Genomic DNA, 19,584 nt, shown 5'->3' with positions numbered 1-19,584 from the left:
TAATTTTTTAATTTAATATACAGTCCACAAATTTATATATTTACCAACATTCCTGGTGATGTATTTTTCATTTATAATTAATAGTTCCAGAGCAACTTGTGGTTATGACAGTGGCAGGTATCGAAGGCGGACATTTTGTGCGACCTAGGTGTCCCAAATTCCTGCTTGTCTGACTGATAAATAATAATTATCTATGTTCATTTACTATTATGTAAATAATTATACATCCAAGTAAATGCAATTTTCCACATATATCTTTAAACTAATAAGAGAAAAATTTAGGACTTAATTTTAAATGAGTTATTGCTAATACTTTTTTTTTTTTTAGGTTCAGAATGATTTTTGCAAAATTATTGCATACACAAATTTTAGCTTGACTTATTCGGCAAGAAAAGCGTTGTTATTTAAGCCAAAATCACAAGTTTTACCTATTCAGCACGATATATATAATTATTTTTCCATCAAACTTTTGTAGCGGACTAAAGACAATAACTTGTTAATATCCCAACAGACTCACCATGATGGTACTAATTCTTGAGTTATCTGTGATGAGTACACTTGACTGTGAGAGTATATAAGTCAGTATCACACCACGTACACTGCATACATCACGTACACTGCAGGCAGCGTAAGGCACGATAAAACTCTTGGAACAGGGAGAAAGAGTGGACCCAATAACGACCAGTGAAGAGGCGGGAGCCAGGAGCTGTGAATCGACCCCTGCAATAACAAATAAGTGAGTATACCACACACACTTGAGGCAGCATACATCAGGACACAGCAAGTTAACACTGTAGTTCACAGCAATGAATGTTTGAGGACGTCTGAAGTGTTTACACTCTCTTCTCCAGTCTTCGTAATACAAGTGTCCATATTACCAGATTAAAGACTTTTAACAAGTAGATCCATTATATTACGCTGTTTCACTGTGACACTTTATCAAGTACTTCATAAGGTCTCACTGTACGTGATAAAGTGCCACTGTTTCCCGTGATAAAGTACCACTTTGTGTAAGTTCAGTCAAGCACCTTAATTACTGGATAAGTTTGGAGCCCCTTGATCTGTACTCCGTGGAACGTAGACGAGAAAGATACATCATAACTTACACCTGGAAAATCCTACAGGCACTGATCCCAAATCTGCACACAGCTTATTCTAACTTATTTCTTAACGTATCTCGCCATAATCTACCTTCTATAATTGTCTTCATGAAACTCCAATGATTTCTTGTCAGTGAAATCTGGGATAAAACCGCCATTGTGGTTTTTAACTACCGTTATTCTGTTTAAGGAGCGCCATGTTGAGTCATATATTGTAAGTAAGGTTGTTTCTGGTCAGTATCTGAACAAGTGATCGTGTAAACAAGTTCCTGTACTTATGAAGTTGCTGGGTTGGTAGCGTCCTCAACTCGTATGCTGAGGGTCCGGGGATCGATATCCGGCACGGGTGGAACGTTGTGAGCAAAAAGTAAAGTGCCAAACATCCAAGGCAGAGGAAAGGAAACCCAAAACAAGAAAAAGGAAAAAATGGAAAGGAGAAAGGGTAGAAAGAGGAGGAAAAAGAATCAGGTTGTCACATGTGGTCTAAAATTTGTAACATTTGACATTGTAATGGGAAAAGAAGGCATCAAAACAGACCTTCATATAAGGAAAAGTAATGTATAAGGGAGGATTCAACCAGACGGTGACTGTGACAGTTGGAAGTAGGGAAGACAGTTTTAGCAGAAGACCAGTCAATAGGATGACTGTGATCTCTGACGTGACAGAAAAGAGCATTGTTAGTGTCGGCAAGCCTAACACTACTTTTGTGCTCCCTAAGTCTGTCAGAAAGATCGGTCAGTTTCTCCGAAGTACTGAAGAGGACAGGAGGAACAAGAAATAAAGTAGACACTAGGAGCATCAATAGCGGGAGGAGAGGTGCGAACTAATTACTGCGAAGAATGTTAGTCTTCGCAGGTGATCATACATAGGTGATCATACATAGCAGCATATGTGTACAGAACCTGGAATAACACAAAAATGTCAAAGTAAGTTTAATGTCTAAGGAACGGAGGGAGTTGTCGAGATTAGAAAGACTGGAAATATAGGGAAGGTAGAGAGTCTGGGAGAGAAGTTCGTTGAGCAGGTGAGAGGCAGAGTTTATGAATGGGAAGGTATCCAAAACGAGAAAACTAAGAGTGGAAATTTCCGATTCCAGGAACTGAGGATCACAAATGTGGAGAACACCGAGAAAGAGAGAAAGACGAACACTTTTTTTTGACAGAGGAACCATGATAAGAAAAGTAGTGAATGTACATGCCACTGTACATAGGCTTGTGGTACACGGAAAAGTCAAAACCTATATCTGAGCGGTGGATATGAAGGAAGGGAAGCAAAGAATTAGATTTCCATTTAACTTTAAACTTTATGGAAGGAGTAAGATTATTAAGGGACTTAAAAAATGATTGGAAGAGACTAGAATCATGAGGCCGAAGATCAATGATGTTATCTACATAATGGTGGTGATGGTGGTAGAAGACTGATATCTTCATAATGGTGGTGATGGTGGTAGAAGACTGATATCTTCATAATGGTGGTGATGGTGGTAGAAGACTGATATCTTCATAATGGTGGTAGAAGACTGACAACATCAGGGATCTGGCTGCTTGTTTCTTGGCAGATTAGTAAGTCATGGGTTTGAGTCTCGGTTAGCGCACTGTTCCTCTTTCCATTAAAATTATTTATTATTGCATTGCAAGATTATAAGTATATATATATATATATATATATATATATATATATATATATATATATATATATATATATATATATATATATATATATATATATATATATATATGTCGTGCCGACTAGGTAAAACTTGCGATTTTGGCTTAAATAGCAACACTCTTCTTGCCGAATAAGGCAAGCTAAAATTTGTGTATGGAATAATTTCGCAAAAATCATTCTGAACCTATCGAAAAAAATATATTTCATTTTGTTTGTTTATTAAATTATTGTAAACTTATCTAAAATATAATTAGTTGGATTAGTCTAAATTTAATTGCGCTTGTTATAATGTCAGGTAAGTTTTCTAAGGTTCTTTTGGTACAAAATTATTAATTTTTACATTAACATAAATGAAAAAAATATATCTTTAAACGTACAAGAGAAAATTTTAAACGAGTTCTTGATAACTGACCAATTTTACCTATTCGGCACGACATTGTATATATAATCACTCAGCCACAAATGCCTAAAACCTTTTTATTGTGTTTGTTGTGGGGTGGTAGGTGTATGGGGGGGGAGTGTACTCTGTGGTTGCATAGGTCAAGTCACAGCTCTTGGCCCTGACTCTTCACTGGTCGCTACTAGGTCCACACACTCCCTGCTCTATGATCGTGTGTGACTCTAATATAAGTTGCTTTAAAAGCTCTTTCAAAGGTGTACATGGTGACAACTGAAGCTTCTCCCGCAAGATGTCTCTTATCAACCTTGGCATTGCTACACCGTGGATCCTTCACTCTTATTTTTGGTCCCTGAGTCTGAGATCCAGATATCATATCTAATCATTTAACTTTGTTCACATTGAAAATGACAGATGACCACTTTGCAGCTCCTGGTCTGGTAGGCAACACTTATCATTGATTGACCTTGTACTCTTAGTATTTTAAGCAGCGTCTAATATATCAGTGTGTCATTCTCAGTAACCGCAGAACACTGTGGAGGAACAAATGTTATAAAATCTAACGTTCAGTGTTGCGTTTTGTGGACGAAGATCTGCGAGGTTCATAGCATTTACTGAGGAGGTAAATGCAGGCACTGGAGGCCCCAGAGTGCCCGGAGGCAACACTGGAGGCCCCCAGAGTGCCCGGAGGCAACACTGGAGGCCCCTAGAGTGCCCGGAGGCAACACTGGAGGCCCCTAGAGTGCCCGGAGGCAACACTGGAGGCCCCTAGAGTGCCCGGAGGCAACACTGGAGGCCCCTAGAGTGCCCGGAGGCAACACTGGAGGCCCCTAGAGTGCCCGGAGGCAACACTGGAGGCCCCAGAGTGCCCGGAGGCCACACTGGAGGCCCCTAGAGTGCCCGGAGGCAACACTGGAGGCCCCCAGAGTGCCCGGAGGCAACACTGGAGGCCCCCAGAGTGCCCGGAGGCAACACTGGAGGCCCCCAGAGTGCCCGGAGGCAACACTGGAGGCCCCCAGAGTGCCCGGAGGCAACACTGGAGGCCCCAGAGTGCCCGGAGGCAACACTGGAGGCCCCAGAGTGCCCGGAGGCAACACTGGAGGCCCCCAGAGTGCCCGGAGGCAACACTGGAGGCCCCCAGAGTGCCCGGAGGCAACACTGGAGGCCCCCAGAGTGCCCGGAGGCAACACTGGAGGCCCCCAGAGTGCCCGGAGGCAACACTGGAGGCCCCCAGAGTGCCCGGAGGCAACACTGGAGGCCCCCAGAGTGCCCGGAGGCAACACTGGAGGCCCCCAGAGTGCCCGGAGGCAACACTGGAGGCCCCCAGAGTGCCCGGAGGCAACACTGGAGGCCCCCAGAGTGCCCGGAGGCAACACTGGAGGCCCCCAGAGTGCCCGGAGGCAACACTGGAGGCCCCCAGAGTGCCCGGAGGCAACACTGGAGGCCCCCCAGAGTGCCCGGAGGCAACACTGGAGGCCCCCAGAGTGCCCGGAGGCAACACTGGAGGCCCCCAGAGTGCCCGGAGGCAACACTGGAGGCCCCCAGAGTGCCCGGAGGCAACACTGGAGGCCCCCAGAGTGCCCGGAGGCAACACTGGAGGCCCCCAGAGTGCCCGGAGGCAACACTGGAGGCCCCCCAGAGTGCCCGGAGGCAACACTGGAGGCCCCCAGAGTGCCCGGAGGCAACACTGGAGGCCCCCAGAGTGCCCGGAGGCAACACTGGAGGCCCCCAGAGTGCCCGGAGGCAACACTGGAGGCCCCCAGAGTGCCCGGAGGCAACACTGGAGGCCCCCAGAGTGCCCGGAGGCAACACTGGAGGCCCCCAGAGTGCCCGGAGGCAACACTGGAGGCCCCCAGAGTGCCCGGAGGCAACACTGGAGGCCCCCAGAGTGCCCGGAGGCAACACTGGAGGCCCCCCAGAGTGCCCGGAGGCAACACTGGAGGCCCCCAGAGTGCCCGGAGGCAACACTGGAGGCCCCCAGAGTGCCCAGAGGCAACACTGGAGGCCCCCAGAGTGCCCGGAGGCCCCAGAGTGCCCGGAGGCAACACTGGAGGCCCCAGAGTACCGAGAGGCAGCACACTGGAGGCACCTTTGCAGGGAGTCAGAAAGGCTCGTCTACATTGTGTCACCAGCATTCATTAAAGAGCCGTCGACATCATCTTCCCCAGAGTGTAAATGGAAACGTTTTACTGACGAAAGTAGTGTTTGATGACACAAGAGTGTTTGATGACACAAGAGTGTTTGATGACACAAGAGTGTTTGATGACACAAGAGGCATTGTATCCAATGCTCCCATCACTGCTACCACGTGGGACAAGGTCGTCATGGTATCCAATGCTCCCATCACTGCTACCACGTGGGACAAGGTCGTCATGGTATCCAATGCTCCCATCACTGCTACCACGTGGGACAAGGTCGTCATGGTATCCAATGCTCCCATCACTGCTACCACGTGGGACAAGGTCGTTATGGTATCCAATGCTCCCATCACTGCTACCACGTGGGACAAGGTCGTCATGGTATCCAATGCTCCCATCACTGCTACCACGTGGGACAAGGTCGTCATGGTGACACAGAAGACTGCAGTGCAGTAATATGAGCATTTATCACTAGATACCAACAGGGTGCATTAGGTATCCCTCTTGTGATGTTGACAAACATGTTGGTGCAAGCAATTGTGGCACGACTGAGTGATCTTCCCTTTAAGACAAGAAATCTTTGAAGATTATTGAAAGAACAGATCTTTGGGAACTCTGGCCCTTGTGGTTTAGCGCTTTTTTATAATAATAATAATAATTTGGGAACTCTGGTGCGGTGCATATTTGTTTATTTAGCAAAACTGGATAAATCAGCGATGTGCTACTACCCTTCTGGAATGTGGAGATTACTTAGTTTCCTTTGTATTGTATCACACAGGATGGGTTACAGTACCACAGGGTCCCCCAAAGTGGTCGGTATCGACCCTTAGGGGTCGATGGGACTATCGAAGGGGTCGATAAATGGCTGGGGGTCAAAAGGGGGTCAGTAAATGTCTGTGGTCGTGCTTTGCGTTGTGTATCTGTGACCTTCTGCCCCTCCCCCCTTATCTGTGTCATCTCACCATCAAATATCAGTGACCTTGTTGACGGTCGTCAGATACATCATTACTATCACCAACTTCACTTTTATGTTAAATCTTATATTTTTCTTTATTTAAATGTTACCTATTTTTTGTGAGATTATCAATTATTCGTAGTACTATTAGTTAAAGTTCCATTTATTGAATTATTTTTTGTGTTTTGATGAATAGTCTGAAACTTGATGAATGTGTCGATGAATTGAAGAGTTTAGGGACCACTGGGATATATAGAGAGCGAGTGTCCTGTGCTGGGACAGGTGACCACCAGTGTCAACACTCACTGTGCCACAGCTAACACTACGTATGATAGCATCAAAGTGACTGACAACACTGGGAGATGAGAGACAACACTGGGAGATGAGAGACAACACTGGGAGATGAGAGACAACACTGGGAGATGAGAGACAACACTGGGAGATGAGAGACAACACTGGGAGATGAGAGACAACACTGGGAGATGACTGACAACACTGGGAGATGAGAGACAACACTGGGAGATGAGAGACAACACTGGGAGATGAGAGACAACACTGGGAGATGAGAGACAACACTGGGAGATGACTGACAACACTGGGAGATGACTGACAACACTGGGAGATGAGAGACAACACTGGGAGATGAGAGACAACACTGGGAGATGAGAGACAACACTGGGAGATGAGAGACAACACTGGGAGATGAGAGACAACACTGGGAGATGAGAGACAACACTGGGAGATGACTGACAACACTGGGAGATGACTGACAACACTGGGAGATGAGAGACAACACTGGGAGATGACTGACAACACTGGGAGATGACTGACAACACTGGGAGATGAGAGACAACACTGCGAGATGACTGACAACACTGGGAGATGAGAGACAACACTGGGAGATGAGAGACAACACTGCGAAATGACTGACAACACTGGGAGATGAGAGACAACACTGGGAGATGAGAGACAACACTGGGAGATGACTGACAACACTGGGAGATGAGAGACAACACTGGGAGATGAGAGACAACACTGGGAGATGAGAGACAACACTGGGAGATGAGAGACAACACTGGGAGATGAGAGACAACACTGGGAGATGAGAGACAACACTGGGAGATGAGAGACAACACTGGGAGATGAGAGACAACACTGGGAGATGAGAGACAGCACTGGGAGATGATGAGACAACACTGGGAGATGAGAGACAACACTGGGAGATGAGAGACAACACTGGGAGATGAGAGACAACACTGGGAGATGAGAGACAACACTGGGAGATGAGAGACAACACTGGGAGATGAGAGACAACACTGGGAGATGAGAGACAACACTGGGAGATGAGAGACAACACTGGGAGATGAGAGACAACACTGGGAGATGAGAGACAACACTGGGAGATGAGAGACAACACTGCGAGATGACTGACAACACTGGGAGATGACTGACAACACTGGGAGATGAGAGACAACACTGGGAGATAAGAGACAGCACTGGGAGATGAGAGACAACACTGGGAGATGAGAGACAACACTGGGAGATGACTGACAACACTGGGAGATGACTGACAACACTGGGAGATGAGAGACAACACTGGGAGATGAGAGACAACACTGGGAGATGAGAGACAACACTGGGAGATGAGAGACAACACTGGGAGATGAGAGACAACACTGGGAGATGAGAGACAACACTGCGAGATGACTGACAACACTGGGAGATGACTGACAACACTGGGAGATGACTGACAACACTGGGAGATGAGAGACAACACTGGGAGATGAGAGACAGCACTGCGAGATGAGAGACAACACTGGGAGATGACTGACAACACTGGGAGATGAGAGACAACACTGGGAGATGACTGACAACACTGGGAGATGAGAGACAACACTGGGAGATGAGAGACAACACTGGGAGATGACTGACAACACTGGGAGATGACTGACAACACTGGGAGATGAGAGACAACACTGGGAGATGAGAGACAACACTGGGAGATGAGACAACACTGGGAGATGAGAGACAACACTGGGAGATGACTGACAACACTGGGAGATGAGAGACAACACTGGGAGATGAGAGACAACACTGGGAGATGAGAGACAACACTGGGAGATGAGAGACAACACTGGGAGATGAGAGACAACACTGGGAGATGAGAGACAGCACTGGGAGATGACTGACAACACTGGGAGATGAGAGACAACACTGGGAGATGAGAGACAACACTGGGAGATGAGAGACAACACTGGGAGATGAGAGACAACACTGGGAGATGAGAGACAACACTGGGAGATGACTGACAACACTGGGAGATGACTGACAACACTGGGAGATGAGAGACAACACTGCGAGATGACTGACAACACTGGGAGATGACTGACAACACTGGGAGATGAGAGACAACACTGGGAGATGAGACAGCACTGGGAGATGAGAGACAACACTGGGAGATGAGAGACAACACTGGGAGATGACTGACAACACTGGGAGATGAGAGACAACACTGGGAGATGAGAGACAACACTGGGAGATGAGAGACAACACTGGGAGATGAGAGACAACACTGGGAGATGAGAGACAACACTGGGAGATGAGAGACAACACTGGGAGATGAGAGACAACACTGCGAGATGACTGACAACACTGGGAGATGACTGACAACACTGGGAGATGACTGACAACACTGGGAGATGAGAGACAACACTGGGAGATGAGAGACAGCACTGCCAGATGAGAGACAACACTGGGAGATGACTGACAACACTGGGAGATGAGAGACAACACTGGGAGATGACTGACAACACTGGGAGATGAGAGACAACACTGGGAGATGAGAGACAACACTGGGAGATGAGAGACAACACTGGGAGATGACTGACAACACTGGGAGATGACTGACAACACTGGGAGATGAGAGACAACACTGGGAGATGAGAGACAACACTGGGAGATGAGAGACAACACTGGGAGATGAGACAACACTGGGAGATGAGAGACAACACTGGGAGATGAGAGACAACACTGGGAGATGAGAGACAACACTGGGAGATGAGAGACAACACTGGGAGATGAGACAACACTGGGAGATGAGAGACAACACTGGGAGATGAGAGACAACACTGGGAGATGAGAGACAACACTGGGAGATGACTGACAACACTGGGAGATGAGAGACAACACTGGGAGATGAGAGACAACACTGCGAGATGACTGACAACACTGGGAGATGACTGACAACACTGGGAGATGAGAGACAACACTGGGAGATGAGAGACAACACTGGGAGATGACTGACAACACTGGGAGATGACTGACAACACTGGGAGATGACTGACAACACTGGGAGATGAGAGACAACACTGGGAGATGAGAGACAACACTGGGAGATGACTGACAACACTGGGAGATGAGAGACAACACTGGGAGATGACTGACAACACTGGGAGATGAGAGACAACACTGGGAGATGAGAGACAACACTGGGAGATGACTGACAACACTGGGAGATGACTGACAACACTGGGAGATGAGAGACAACACTGGGAGATGAGAGACAACACTGGGAGATGAGAGACAACACTGGGAGATGAGAGACAACACTGGGAGATGAGAGACAACACTGGGAGATGAGAGACAACACTGGGAGATGAGAGACACTGGGAGATGAGAGACAACACTGGGAGATGAGAGACAACACTGGGAGATGAGAGACAACACTGCGAGATGACTGACAACACTGGGAGATGACTGACAACACTGGGAGATGAGAGACAACACTGGGAGATGAGAGACAACACTGGGAGATGACTGACAACACTGGGAGATGACTGACAACACTGGGAGATGAGAGACAACACTGGGAGATGAGAGACAACACTGGGAGATGAGAGACAACACTGGGAGATGAGAGACAACACTGCGAGATGACTGACAACACTGGGAGATGAGAGACAACACTGGGAGATGAGAGACAACACTGGGAGATGAGAGACAACACTGCGAGATGAGAGACAACACTGTGAGATGAGAGACAACACTGCGAGATGAGAGACAACACTGGGAGATGAGAGACAACACTGTGAGATGACTGACAACACTGTGAGATGAGAGACAACACTGGGAGATGAGAGACAACACTGGGAGATGAGAGACAACACTGGGAGATGAGAGACAACACTGGGAGATGACTGACAACACTGGGAGATGAGAGACAACACTGGGAGATGAGAGACAACACTGTGAGATGACTGACAACACTGTGAGATGACTGACAACACTGTGAGATGACTGACAACACTGTGAGATGACTGACAACACTGTGAGATGACTGACAACACTGTGAGATGACTGACAACACTGTGAGATGACTGACAACACTGTGAGATGACTGACAACACTGTGAGATGACTGACAACACTGGTAGATGACTGACAACACTGGTAGATGACTGACAACACTGGTAGATGACTGGCAACACTGGTAGATGGCTGACAACACTGGTGATGACTGACAACACTGGGACATAGCTGACAACACTGGGAGATGACTGACAACACTGGGTTACCCTGGGTGGCTAACCTTCCCCTGGGTTACCCTGGGTGGCTAACCTTCCCCTGGGTTACCCTGGGTGGCTAACCTTCCCCTGGGTTACCCTGGGTGGCTAACCTTCCCCTGGGTTACCCTGGGTGGCTAACCTTCCCCTGGGTTACCCTGGGTGGCTAACCTTCCCCTGGGTTACCCTGGGTGGCTAACCTTCCCCTGGGTTACCCTGGGTGGCTAACCTTCCCCTGGGTAATCTTGGGTGGCTAACCCTCCCCCCCCCCCACGGGTTAAAAATTCCAACACACTCTAGCCTCATAACCCCCCCCCCCCCCCGGCCCAGAAAACTCAATGGCATTAAACGCGAAAAACGCAAATAAAGAATCCTGCAGATGACCACATATGAATATTTCGTATTTTCTAATATCAAAAATACAACTCAGGAAATTTTGTGTATTTTATGTTTCCTTTCCCATTTTTATGGCGGCAAATATTTCTTTTTATTCCGAGACTGTTGATAAATTGAACCACTGGGAAGAATGTGGCCCGGTGGCCCTGTGGCCTGGTGGCCCGGTGGCCTGGTGGCCCGGTGGCCTGGTGGCTGAAGCTCTCGCTTCACACACGGAGGGCCCGGGTTCGATTCCCGGTGGGTGGAAACATTTCGACACGTTTCCTTACACCTGTTGTCCTGTTCACCTAGCAGCAAATAGGTACCTGGGTGTTAGTCGACTGGTGTGGGTCGCATCCTGGGGGACAAGATTAAGGACCCCAATGGAAATTAAGTTAGGGCTCTGGTGGCCTGGTGGTTAACGCTCTGGCTTCACACGGTGAGGGCCTGGGTTCGATTCCCAGCCAGAGTAGAAACATTGGACGTGTTTCTTTCCACCTGTTGTCTATGTTCCCCATCAGTAAAATGGGTACCTGGGTGTTAGTGGACTGGTGTGGGTCGCATCCTGGGACACTGACCCAAGGAGGCCTGGTCACAGACCGGGCCGCGGGGGCGTTGACCCCCGGAACTCTCTCCAGGTAAACTCCAGGTAAGTCCTCGATGACGCACTGACTTTCTTGGGTTATCCTGGGTGGCTAACCCTCCGGGGTTAAAAATCCGAACGAAATCTCTTATCACCGTTCATCTCTGTAATGGACCGATGACGTCACTGTGAGGACGATACTTGTCCTCAGTAAACATATCCAGGTGTTGTACATGTCTCATTTACCAATTTATCTGTTCTCTGAACCATTTATATATATTTCTGAGACTGCCAGAGGGAGGAGCACACTGCCAGAGGGAGGAGCACACTGCCAGAGGGAGGAGCACACTGCCAGAGGGAGGAGCACACTGCCAGAGGGAGGAGCACACTGCCAGAGGGAGGAGCACACTGCCAGAGGGAGGAGCACACTGCCAGAGGGAGGAGCACACTGCCAGAGGGAGGAGCACACTGCCAGAGGGAGGAGCACACTGCCAGAGGGAGGAGCACACTGCCAGAGGGAGGAGCACACTGCCAGAGGGAGGAGCACACTGCCAGAGGGAGGAGCACACTGCCAGAGGGAGGAGCACACTGCCAGAGGGAGGGACGCACTGCCAGAGGGAGGAGCACACTGCCAGAGGGAGGAGCACACTGCCAGAGGGAGGAGCACACTGCCAGAGGGAGGAGCACACTGCCAGAGGGAGGGACGCACTGCCAGAGGGAGGAGCACACTGCCAGAGGGAGGGACGCACTGCCAGAGGGAGGAGCACACTGCCAGAGGGAGGGACACACTGCCAGAGGGAGGGACACACTGCCAGAGGGAGGAGCACACTGCCAGAGGGAGGGACACACTGCCAGAGGGAGGAGCACACTGCCAGAGGGAGGAGCACACTGCCAGAGGGAGGAGCACACTGCCAGAGGGAGGGACACACTGCCAGAGGGAGGGACACACTGCCAGAGGGAGGAGCACACTGCCAGAGGGAGGAGCACACTGCCAGAGGGAGGAGCACACTGCCAGAGGGAGGGACGCACTGCCAGAGGGAGGAGCACACTGCCAGAGGGAGGGACACACTGCCAGAGGGAGGAGCACACTGCCAGAGGGAGGGACACACTGCCAGAGGGAGGAGCACACTGCCAGAGGGAGGAGCACACTGCCAGAGGGAGGAGCACACTGCCAGAGGGAGGGACACACTGCCAGAGGGAGGAGCACACTGCCAGAAGGAGAAGCACACTGCCAGAGGGAGGGACACACTGCCAGAGGGAGGGACACACTGCCAGAGGGAGGAGCACACTGCCAGAGGGAGGAGCACACTGCCAGAGGGAGGGACACACTGCCAGAGGGAGGAGCACACTGCCAGAAGGAGAAGCACACTGCCAGAGGGAGGGACACACTGCCAGAGGGAGGAGCACACTGCCAGAGGGAGGGACACACTGCCAGAGGGAGGAGCACACTGCCAGAGGGAGGAGCACACTGCCAGAGGGAGGAGCACACTGCCAGAGGGAGGAGCACACTGCCAGAGGGAGGGACACACTGCCAGAGGGAGGAGCACACTGCCAGAGGGAGGAGCACACTGCCAGAGGGAGGAGCACACTGCCAGAGGGAGGAGCACACTGCCAGAGGGAGGAGCACACTGCCAGAGGGAGGAGCACACTGCCAGAGGGAGGGACACACTGCCAGAGGGAGGAGCACACTGCCAGAGGGAGGAGCACACTGCCAGAGGGAGGAGCACACTGCCAGAGGGAGGAGCACACTGCCAGAGGGAGGAGCACACTGCCAGAGGGAGGAGCACACTGCCAGAGGGAGGGACACACTGCCAGAGGGAGGAGCACACTGCCAGAGGGAGGAGCACACTGCCAGAGGGAGGAGCACACTGCCAGAGGGAGGAGCACACTGCCAGAGGGAGGAGCACACTGCCAGAGGGAGGAGCACACTGCCAGAGGGAGGGACACACTGCCAGAGGGAGGAGCACACTGCCAGAGGGAGGAGCACACTGCCAGAGGGAGGAGCACACTGCCAGAGGGAGGAGCACACTGCCAGAGGGAGGAGCACACTGCCAGAGGGAGGAGCACACTGCCAGAGGGAGGGACACACTGCCAGAGGGAGGAGCACACTGCCAGAGGGAGGAGCACACTGCCAGAGGGAGGAGCACACTGCCAGAGGGAGGAGCACACTGCCAGAGGGAGGGACACACTGCCAGAGGGAGGGACACACTGCCAGAGGAAGGAGCACACTGCCAGAGGGAGAAGCACACTGCCAGAGGGAGGAGCACACTGCCAGAGGGAGGAGCACACTGCCAGAGGGAGGAGCACACTGCCAGAGGGAGGAGCACACTGCCAGAGGGAGGGACACACTGCCAGAGGGAGGAGCACACTGCCAGAGGAAGGAGCACACTGCCAGAGGGAGGAGCACACTGCCAGAGGGAGGAGCACACTGCCAGAGGGAGAAGCACACTGCCAGAGGGAGGAGCACACTGCCAGAGGGAGGAGCACACTGCCAGAGGGAGGAGCACACTGCCAGAGGGAGGAGCACACTGCCAGAGGGAGGAGCACACTGCCAGAGGGAGGAGCACACTGCCAGAGGGAGGAGCACACTGCCAGAGGGAGGAGCACACTGCCAGAGGGAGGGACACACTGCCAGAGGGAGGAGCACACTGCCAGAGGAAGGAGCACACTGCCAGAGGGAGGAGCACACTGCCAGAGGGAGAAGCACACTGCCAGAGGGAGGAGCACACTGCCAGAGGGAGGAGCACACTGCCAGAGGGAGGAGCACACTGCCAGAGGGAGGAGCACACTGCCAGAGGGAGGAGCACACTGCCAGAGGGAGGAGCACACTGCCAGAGGGAGGAGCACACTGCCAGAGGAAGGAGCACACTGCCAGAGGGAGGAGCACACTGCCAGAGGGAGGAGCACACTGCCAGAGGGAGGAGCGCACTGCCAGAGGGAGGAGCACACTGCCAGAGGGAGGGACACACTGCCAGAGGGAGGAGCACACTGCCAGAGGGAGGGACACACTGCCAGAGGGAGGGACACACTGCCAGAGGGAGGAGCACACTGCCAGAGGGAGGAGCACACTGCCAGAGGGAGGAGCACACTGCCAGAGGGAGGGACACACTGCCAGAGGGAGGAGCACACTGCCAGAGGGAGGTTCACACTGCCAGAGGGAGGAGCACACTGCCAGAGGGAGGAGCACACTGCCAGAGGGAGGAGCACACTGCCAGAGGGAGGAGCACACTGCCAGAGGAAGGAGCACACTGCCAGAGGGAGGAGCACACTGCCAGAGGGAGGAGCACACTGCCAGAGGGAGGAGCACACTGCCAGAGGGAGGAGCACACTGCCAGAGGGAGGAGCACACTGCCAGAGGGAGGAGCACACTGCCAGAGGGAGGGACACACTGCCAGAGGGAGGAGCACACTGCCAGAGGGAGGGACACACTGCCAGAGGGAGGAGCACACTGCCAGAGGGAGGGACACACTGCCAGAGGGAGGAGCACACTGCCAGAGGGAGGAGCACACTGCCAGAGGGAGGAGCACACTGCCAGAGGGAGGAGCACACTGCCAGAGGGAGGAGCACACTGCCAGAGGGAGGAGCACACTGCCAGAGGGAGGAGCACACTGCCAGAGGGAGGGACACACTGCCAGAGGGAGGAGCACACTGCCAGAGGGAGGAGCACACTGCCAGAGGGAGGAGCACACTGCCAGAGGGAGGAGCACACTGCCAGAGGGAGGAGCACACTGCCAGAGGGAGGAGCACACTGCCAGAGGGAGGAGCACACTGCCAGAGGAAGGAGCACACTGCCAGAGGGAGGAGCACACTGCCAGAGGGAGGAGCACACTGCCAGAGGGAGGAGCACACTGCCAGAGGGAGGGACACACTGCCAGAGGGAGGAGCACACTGCCAGAGGGAGGAGCACACTGCCAGAGGGAGGAGCACACTGCCAGAGGGCCAGAGGGAGGAGCACACTGCCAGAGGGCCAGAGGGAGGAGCACACTGCCAGAGGGAGGAGCACACTGCCAGAGGGAGGAGCACACTGCCAGAGGGAGGAGCACACTGCCAGAGGGAGGGACACACTGCCAGAGGGAGGAGCACACTGCCAGAGGGAGGAGCACACTGCCAGAGGGAGGGGCACACTGCCAGAGGGAGGGACACACTGCCAGAGGGAGGGACACACTGCCAGAGGGAGGAGCACACTGCCAGAGGGAGGGACACACTGCCAGAGGGAGGGACACACTGCCAGAGGGAGGGACACACTGCCAGAGGGAGGGACACACTGCCAGAGGGAGGGACACACTGCCAGAGGGAGGGACACACTGCCAGAGGGAGGAGCGCACTGCCAGAGGGAGGGACACACTGCCAGAGGGAGGAGCGCACTGCCAGAGGGAGGGACACACTGCCAGAGGGAGGAGCGCACTGCCAGAGGGAGGGACACACTGCCAGAGGGAGGAGCGCACTGCCAGAGGGAGGAGCGCACTGCCAGAGGGAGGAGCACACTGCCAGAGGGAGGGGCACACTGCCAGAGGGAGGGGCACACTGCCAGAGGGAGGGGCACACTGCCAGAGGGAGGGACACACTGCCAGAGGGAGGGACACACTGCCAGAGGGAGGAGCACACTGCCAGAGGGAGGAGCACACTGCCAGAGGGAGGAGCACACTGCCAGAGGGAGGAGCACACTGCCAGAGGGAGGAGCACACTGCCAGAGAAAGGGGCACACTGCCAGAGGGAGGAGCACACTGCCAGAAGGAGGGACACACTGCCAGAAGGAGGGACACACTGCCAGAGGGAGGGACACACTGCCAGAGGGAGGGACACACTGCCAGAGGGAGGGACACACTACCAGAGGGAGGAGCACACTGCCATAGGGAGGTACACACTACCAGAGGGAGGAGCACACTGCCAGAGGGAGGGACACACTGCCAGAGGGAGGAGCACACTGCCAGAGGGAGGGACACACTGCCAGAGGGAGGGACACACTGCCAGAGGGAGGGACACACTTCCAGAGGGAGGAGCACACTGCCAGAGGGAGGGACACACTGCCAGAGGGAGGAGCACACTGCCAGAGGGAGGGACACACTGCCAGAGGGAGGGACACACTGCCAGAGGGAGGGACACACTTCCAGAGGCTGCAGGTCAAGTCAAAGAGAAATATTGTAAAAATGCCCTGTGTATACCTGCTCTCCTGGTGGGAGACAAAGAAATGCTAGGGAGGGAAGGACCCTAGGCATCTCCCTGGTGCCTGGCCAGCACTAGGCATCACCCTGGTGCCTGGCCAGCACTAGGCATCACCCTGGTGCCTGGCCAGCACTAGGCATCACTCTGGTGCTTGGCCAGTAGGATTCTGCCCTAGGCGTCTCCCTCACTGTAACCAGATCATTGACATTTCAGTGAACTCTGGTTATCTAATTCTTATTTAACCAGACTCGCGCACACAGGGTAACCTAAGACGACTCACGAAATCGTAATGACACGATTGCAAACAAACCATACCACGGGTGGGGTTTGATCCCGCGGTCAGTGAGTCTCAAAACTCCAGACCGTCGCGTTAGCCACTGGGCCAGCTAGCTGCAATATTTATCTTATTTTGTACCGACAAAGATTTTAGTTTTATGGTGTTATTGTACTTGAAAATCTTATTTTACAGAGAGCAGTGATGTGGACGACAGTGGCGCTGGTTGTGACCGTCTTGGTCTTCATCTTCTACAAGAGTAGCCACAGACCTTCCAACTTTCCCCCAGGTGAGTGAGAAGTAACACTAGTGGTCGTCAAGTATTTAGTATTAAAAGTGGGAATAGTGGTAGAAGCAGTGGTAATCTTATGTGGTAATAGTGGTAGTATGTAGTAGTAAGAGTGGTGTTGCGAAAGTTTGTAACGAGGCTTGTTCCGAAGTTAAGAGGTATGTCCTACGAGGAAAGGTTATGGGAAATAGACCTGACGACACTGGAAGACGAGAGGGATAGGGGAAACATGAGAACGACATATAAAATACTGAGAGGAATTTACAAGGTGGACAGGACCAGGATATTTCAGAGATGGTACACAGCAACAAGGGGTCATAACTGAATGTTGAAGACTCAAATGAGTCACAGGGATGTTAGGAAGTATTTCTTCAGTCATAGAGTTGTCAGGAAGTGGAATAGTCTGGGAAATGATGTAGTGCAGGCAGGAACCATGCATAGGTTTAAGAAGAGGTATGATAAAGCTCATGGAGCAGGGAGAGAGTGGACCTAGTGGAGATCAGTGAAGAAGAGGAACCAGTAGCTATGAATCGACCCCTGCAACCACGATTAGGCGAGTACACACACACACACACACACACACACACACACACACACACACACACACACACACACACACACACACACACACACACACAAGAAGGCCTTTGACACAGTTCCTCACAAGAGATTAGTGCAGAAGCTAGAGCATCAGGCGCATATAACACGAAGGGCACTGCAATGGATCAGAGAATACCTGACAGGGAGGCAACAACGAGTCATGGTACGTAATGATGTATCACAGTGGGCACCTGTGACGAGCGGGGTCCCACAGGGGTCGGTCCTAGGACCAGTGCTATTTTTGGTATATGTGAACGACATGACGGAAGGGTTAGACTCAGAAGTGTCCCTGTTTGCAGATGATGTGAAGTTAATGAGGAGAATTAAATCTGATGAGGACCAGGCAGGACTTCAAAGAGACCTGGACAGACTGGACACCTGGTCCAGCAAATGGCTTCTCGAATTTAATCCTGCCAAATGCAAAGTCATGAAGATGGGGGAGGGGCACAGAAGACCACAGACAGAGTATAGGCTAGGTGGGCAAAGACTGCAAACCTCACTCAAGGAGAAAGATCTTGGGGTGAGTATAACACCGAGCATGTCTCCGGAAGCACACATCAATCAGATAACTGCTGCAGCATATGGGCGCCTGGCAAACCTGAGAACAGCATTCCGATACCTTAGTAAGGAATCATTCAAGACACTGTACACCGTGTATGTCAGGCCCATACTGGAGTATGCAGCACCTGTTTGGAACCCGCACTTGATAAAGCACGTCAAGAAACTAGAGAAAGTACAAAGGTTTGCGACAAGGTTAGTTCCAGAGCTAAGGGGAATGTCCTATGAAGAAAGATTAAGGGAAATCGGCCTGACCACACTGGAGGACAGGAGGGTCAGGGGAGACATGATAACGACATATAAAATACTGCGTGGAATAGACAAGGTGGACAAAGACAGGATGTTCCAGGGAGGGGACACAGAAACAAGAGGCCACAATTGGAAGTTGAAGACACAAATGAGTCAGAGAGATAGTAGGAAGTATTTCTTCAGTCATAGAGTTGTAAGGCAGTGGAATAGCTTAGAAAGTGACGTAGTGGAGGCAGGAACCATACACAGTTTTAAGACGAGGTTTGATAAAGCTCATGGAGCGGGGAGAGAGAGGGTCTAGTAGCAACCGGTGAAGAGGCGGGGGCCAGGAGCTAGGACTCGACCCCTGCAACCACAAATAGGTGAGTACAAATAGGTGAGTACACACACACACACACCGAGTCAAAGTGACCCAAGAAAAGAGGAAACACTTTCACCATCATTCACTTCATTATTATCATGGCAGAGGTGCACCAATACTACACTTCAAAACTGTAGATATCTTCACCCGTCCTTCAGAGTGCACTGTACTTACCACCTCCAGGACTCCTTCAGAGTGCACTGTACTTCCCACCTCCAGGACTCCTTCAGAGTGCACTGTACTTCCCACCTCCAGGACTCCTTCAGAGTGCACTGTACTTCCCACCTCCAGGACTCCTTCAGAGTGCACTGTA

General features: G+C 52.0%; 1 protein-coding gene across 1 annotated transcript in view; it reads left to right on the top strand.

Annotated features, from left to right (window-relative positions):
• The first annotated feature begins 577 nt into the window (after nucleotides 1–577).
• LOC128697090 (cytochrome P450 2J6-like) overlaps nucleotides 578–19,584 on the top strand; it is a 55,074-nt gene continuing 36,067 nt past the window's right edge. Inside the window, exons 1-2 of the mRNA XM_070095269.1 lie at nucleotides 578–736; nucleotides 17,410–17,503. Coding sequence (XP_069951370.1) covers nucleotides 17,419–17,503 — 85 coding nt within the window. The 5' untranslated portion in view covers nucleotides 578–736; nucleotides 17,410–17,418. The remainder of the gene's footprint in view (nucleotides 737–17,409; nucleotides 17,504–19,584) is intronic.

This window comes from Cherax quadricarinatus, chromosome 49 (genome assembly GCF_038502225.1).
Source record: "Cherax quadricarinatus isolate ZL_2023a chromosome 49, ASM3850222v1, whole genome shotgun sequence".
NCBI classification, from domain to species: domain Eukaryota; kingdom Metazoa; phylum Arthropoda; class Malacostraca; order Decapoda; family Parastacidae; genus Cherax; species Cherax quadricarinatus.
The sequence above is the reverse complement of the archived record's forward strand: the minus strand, read 5'-3'. Positions and strand labels throughout refer to the sequence as shown.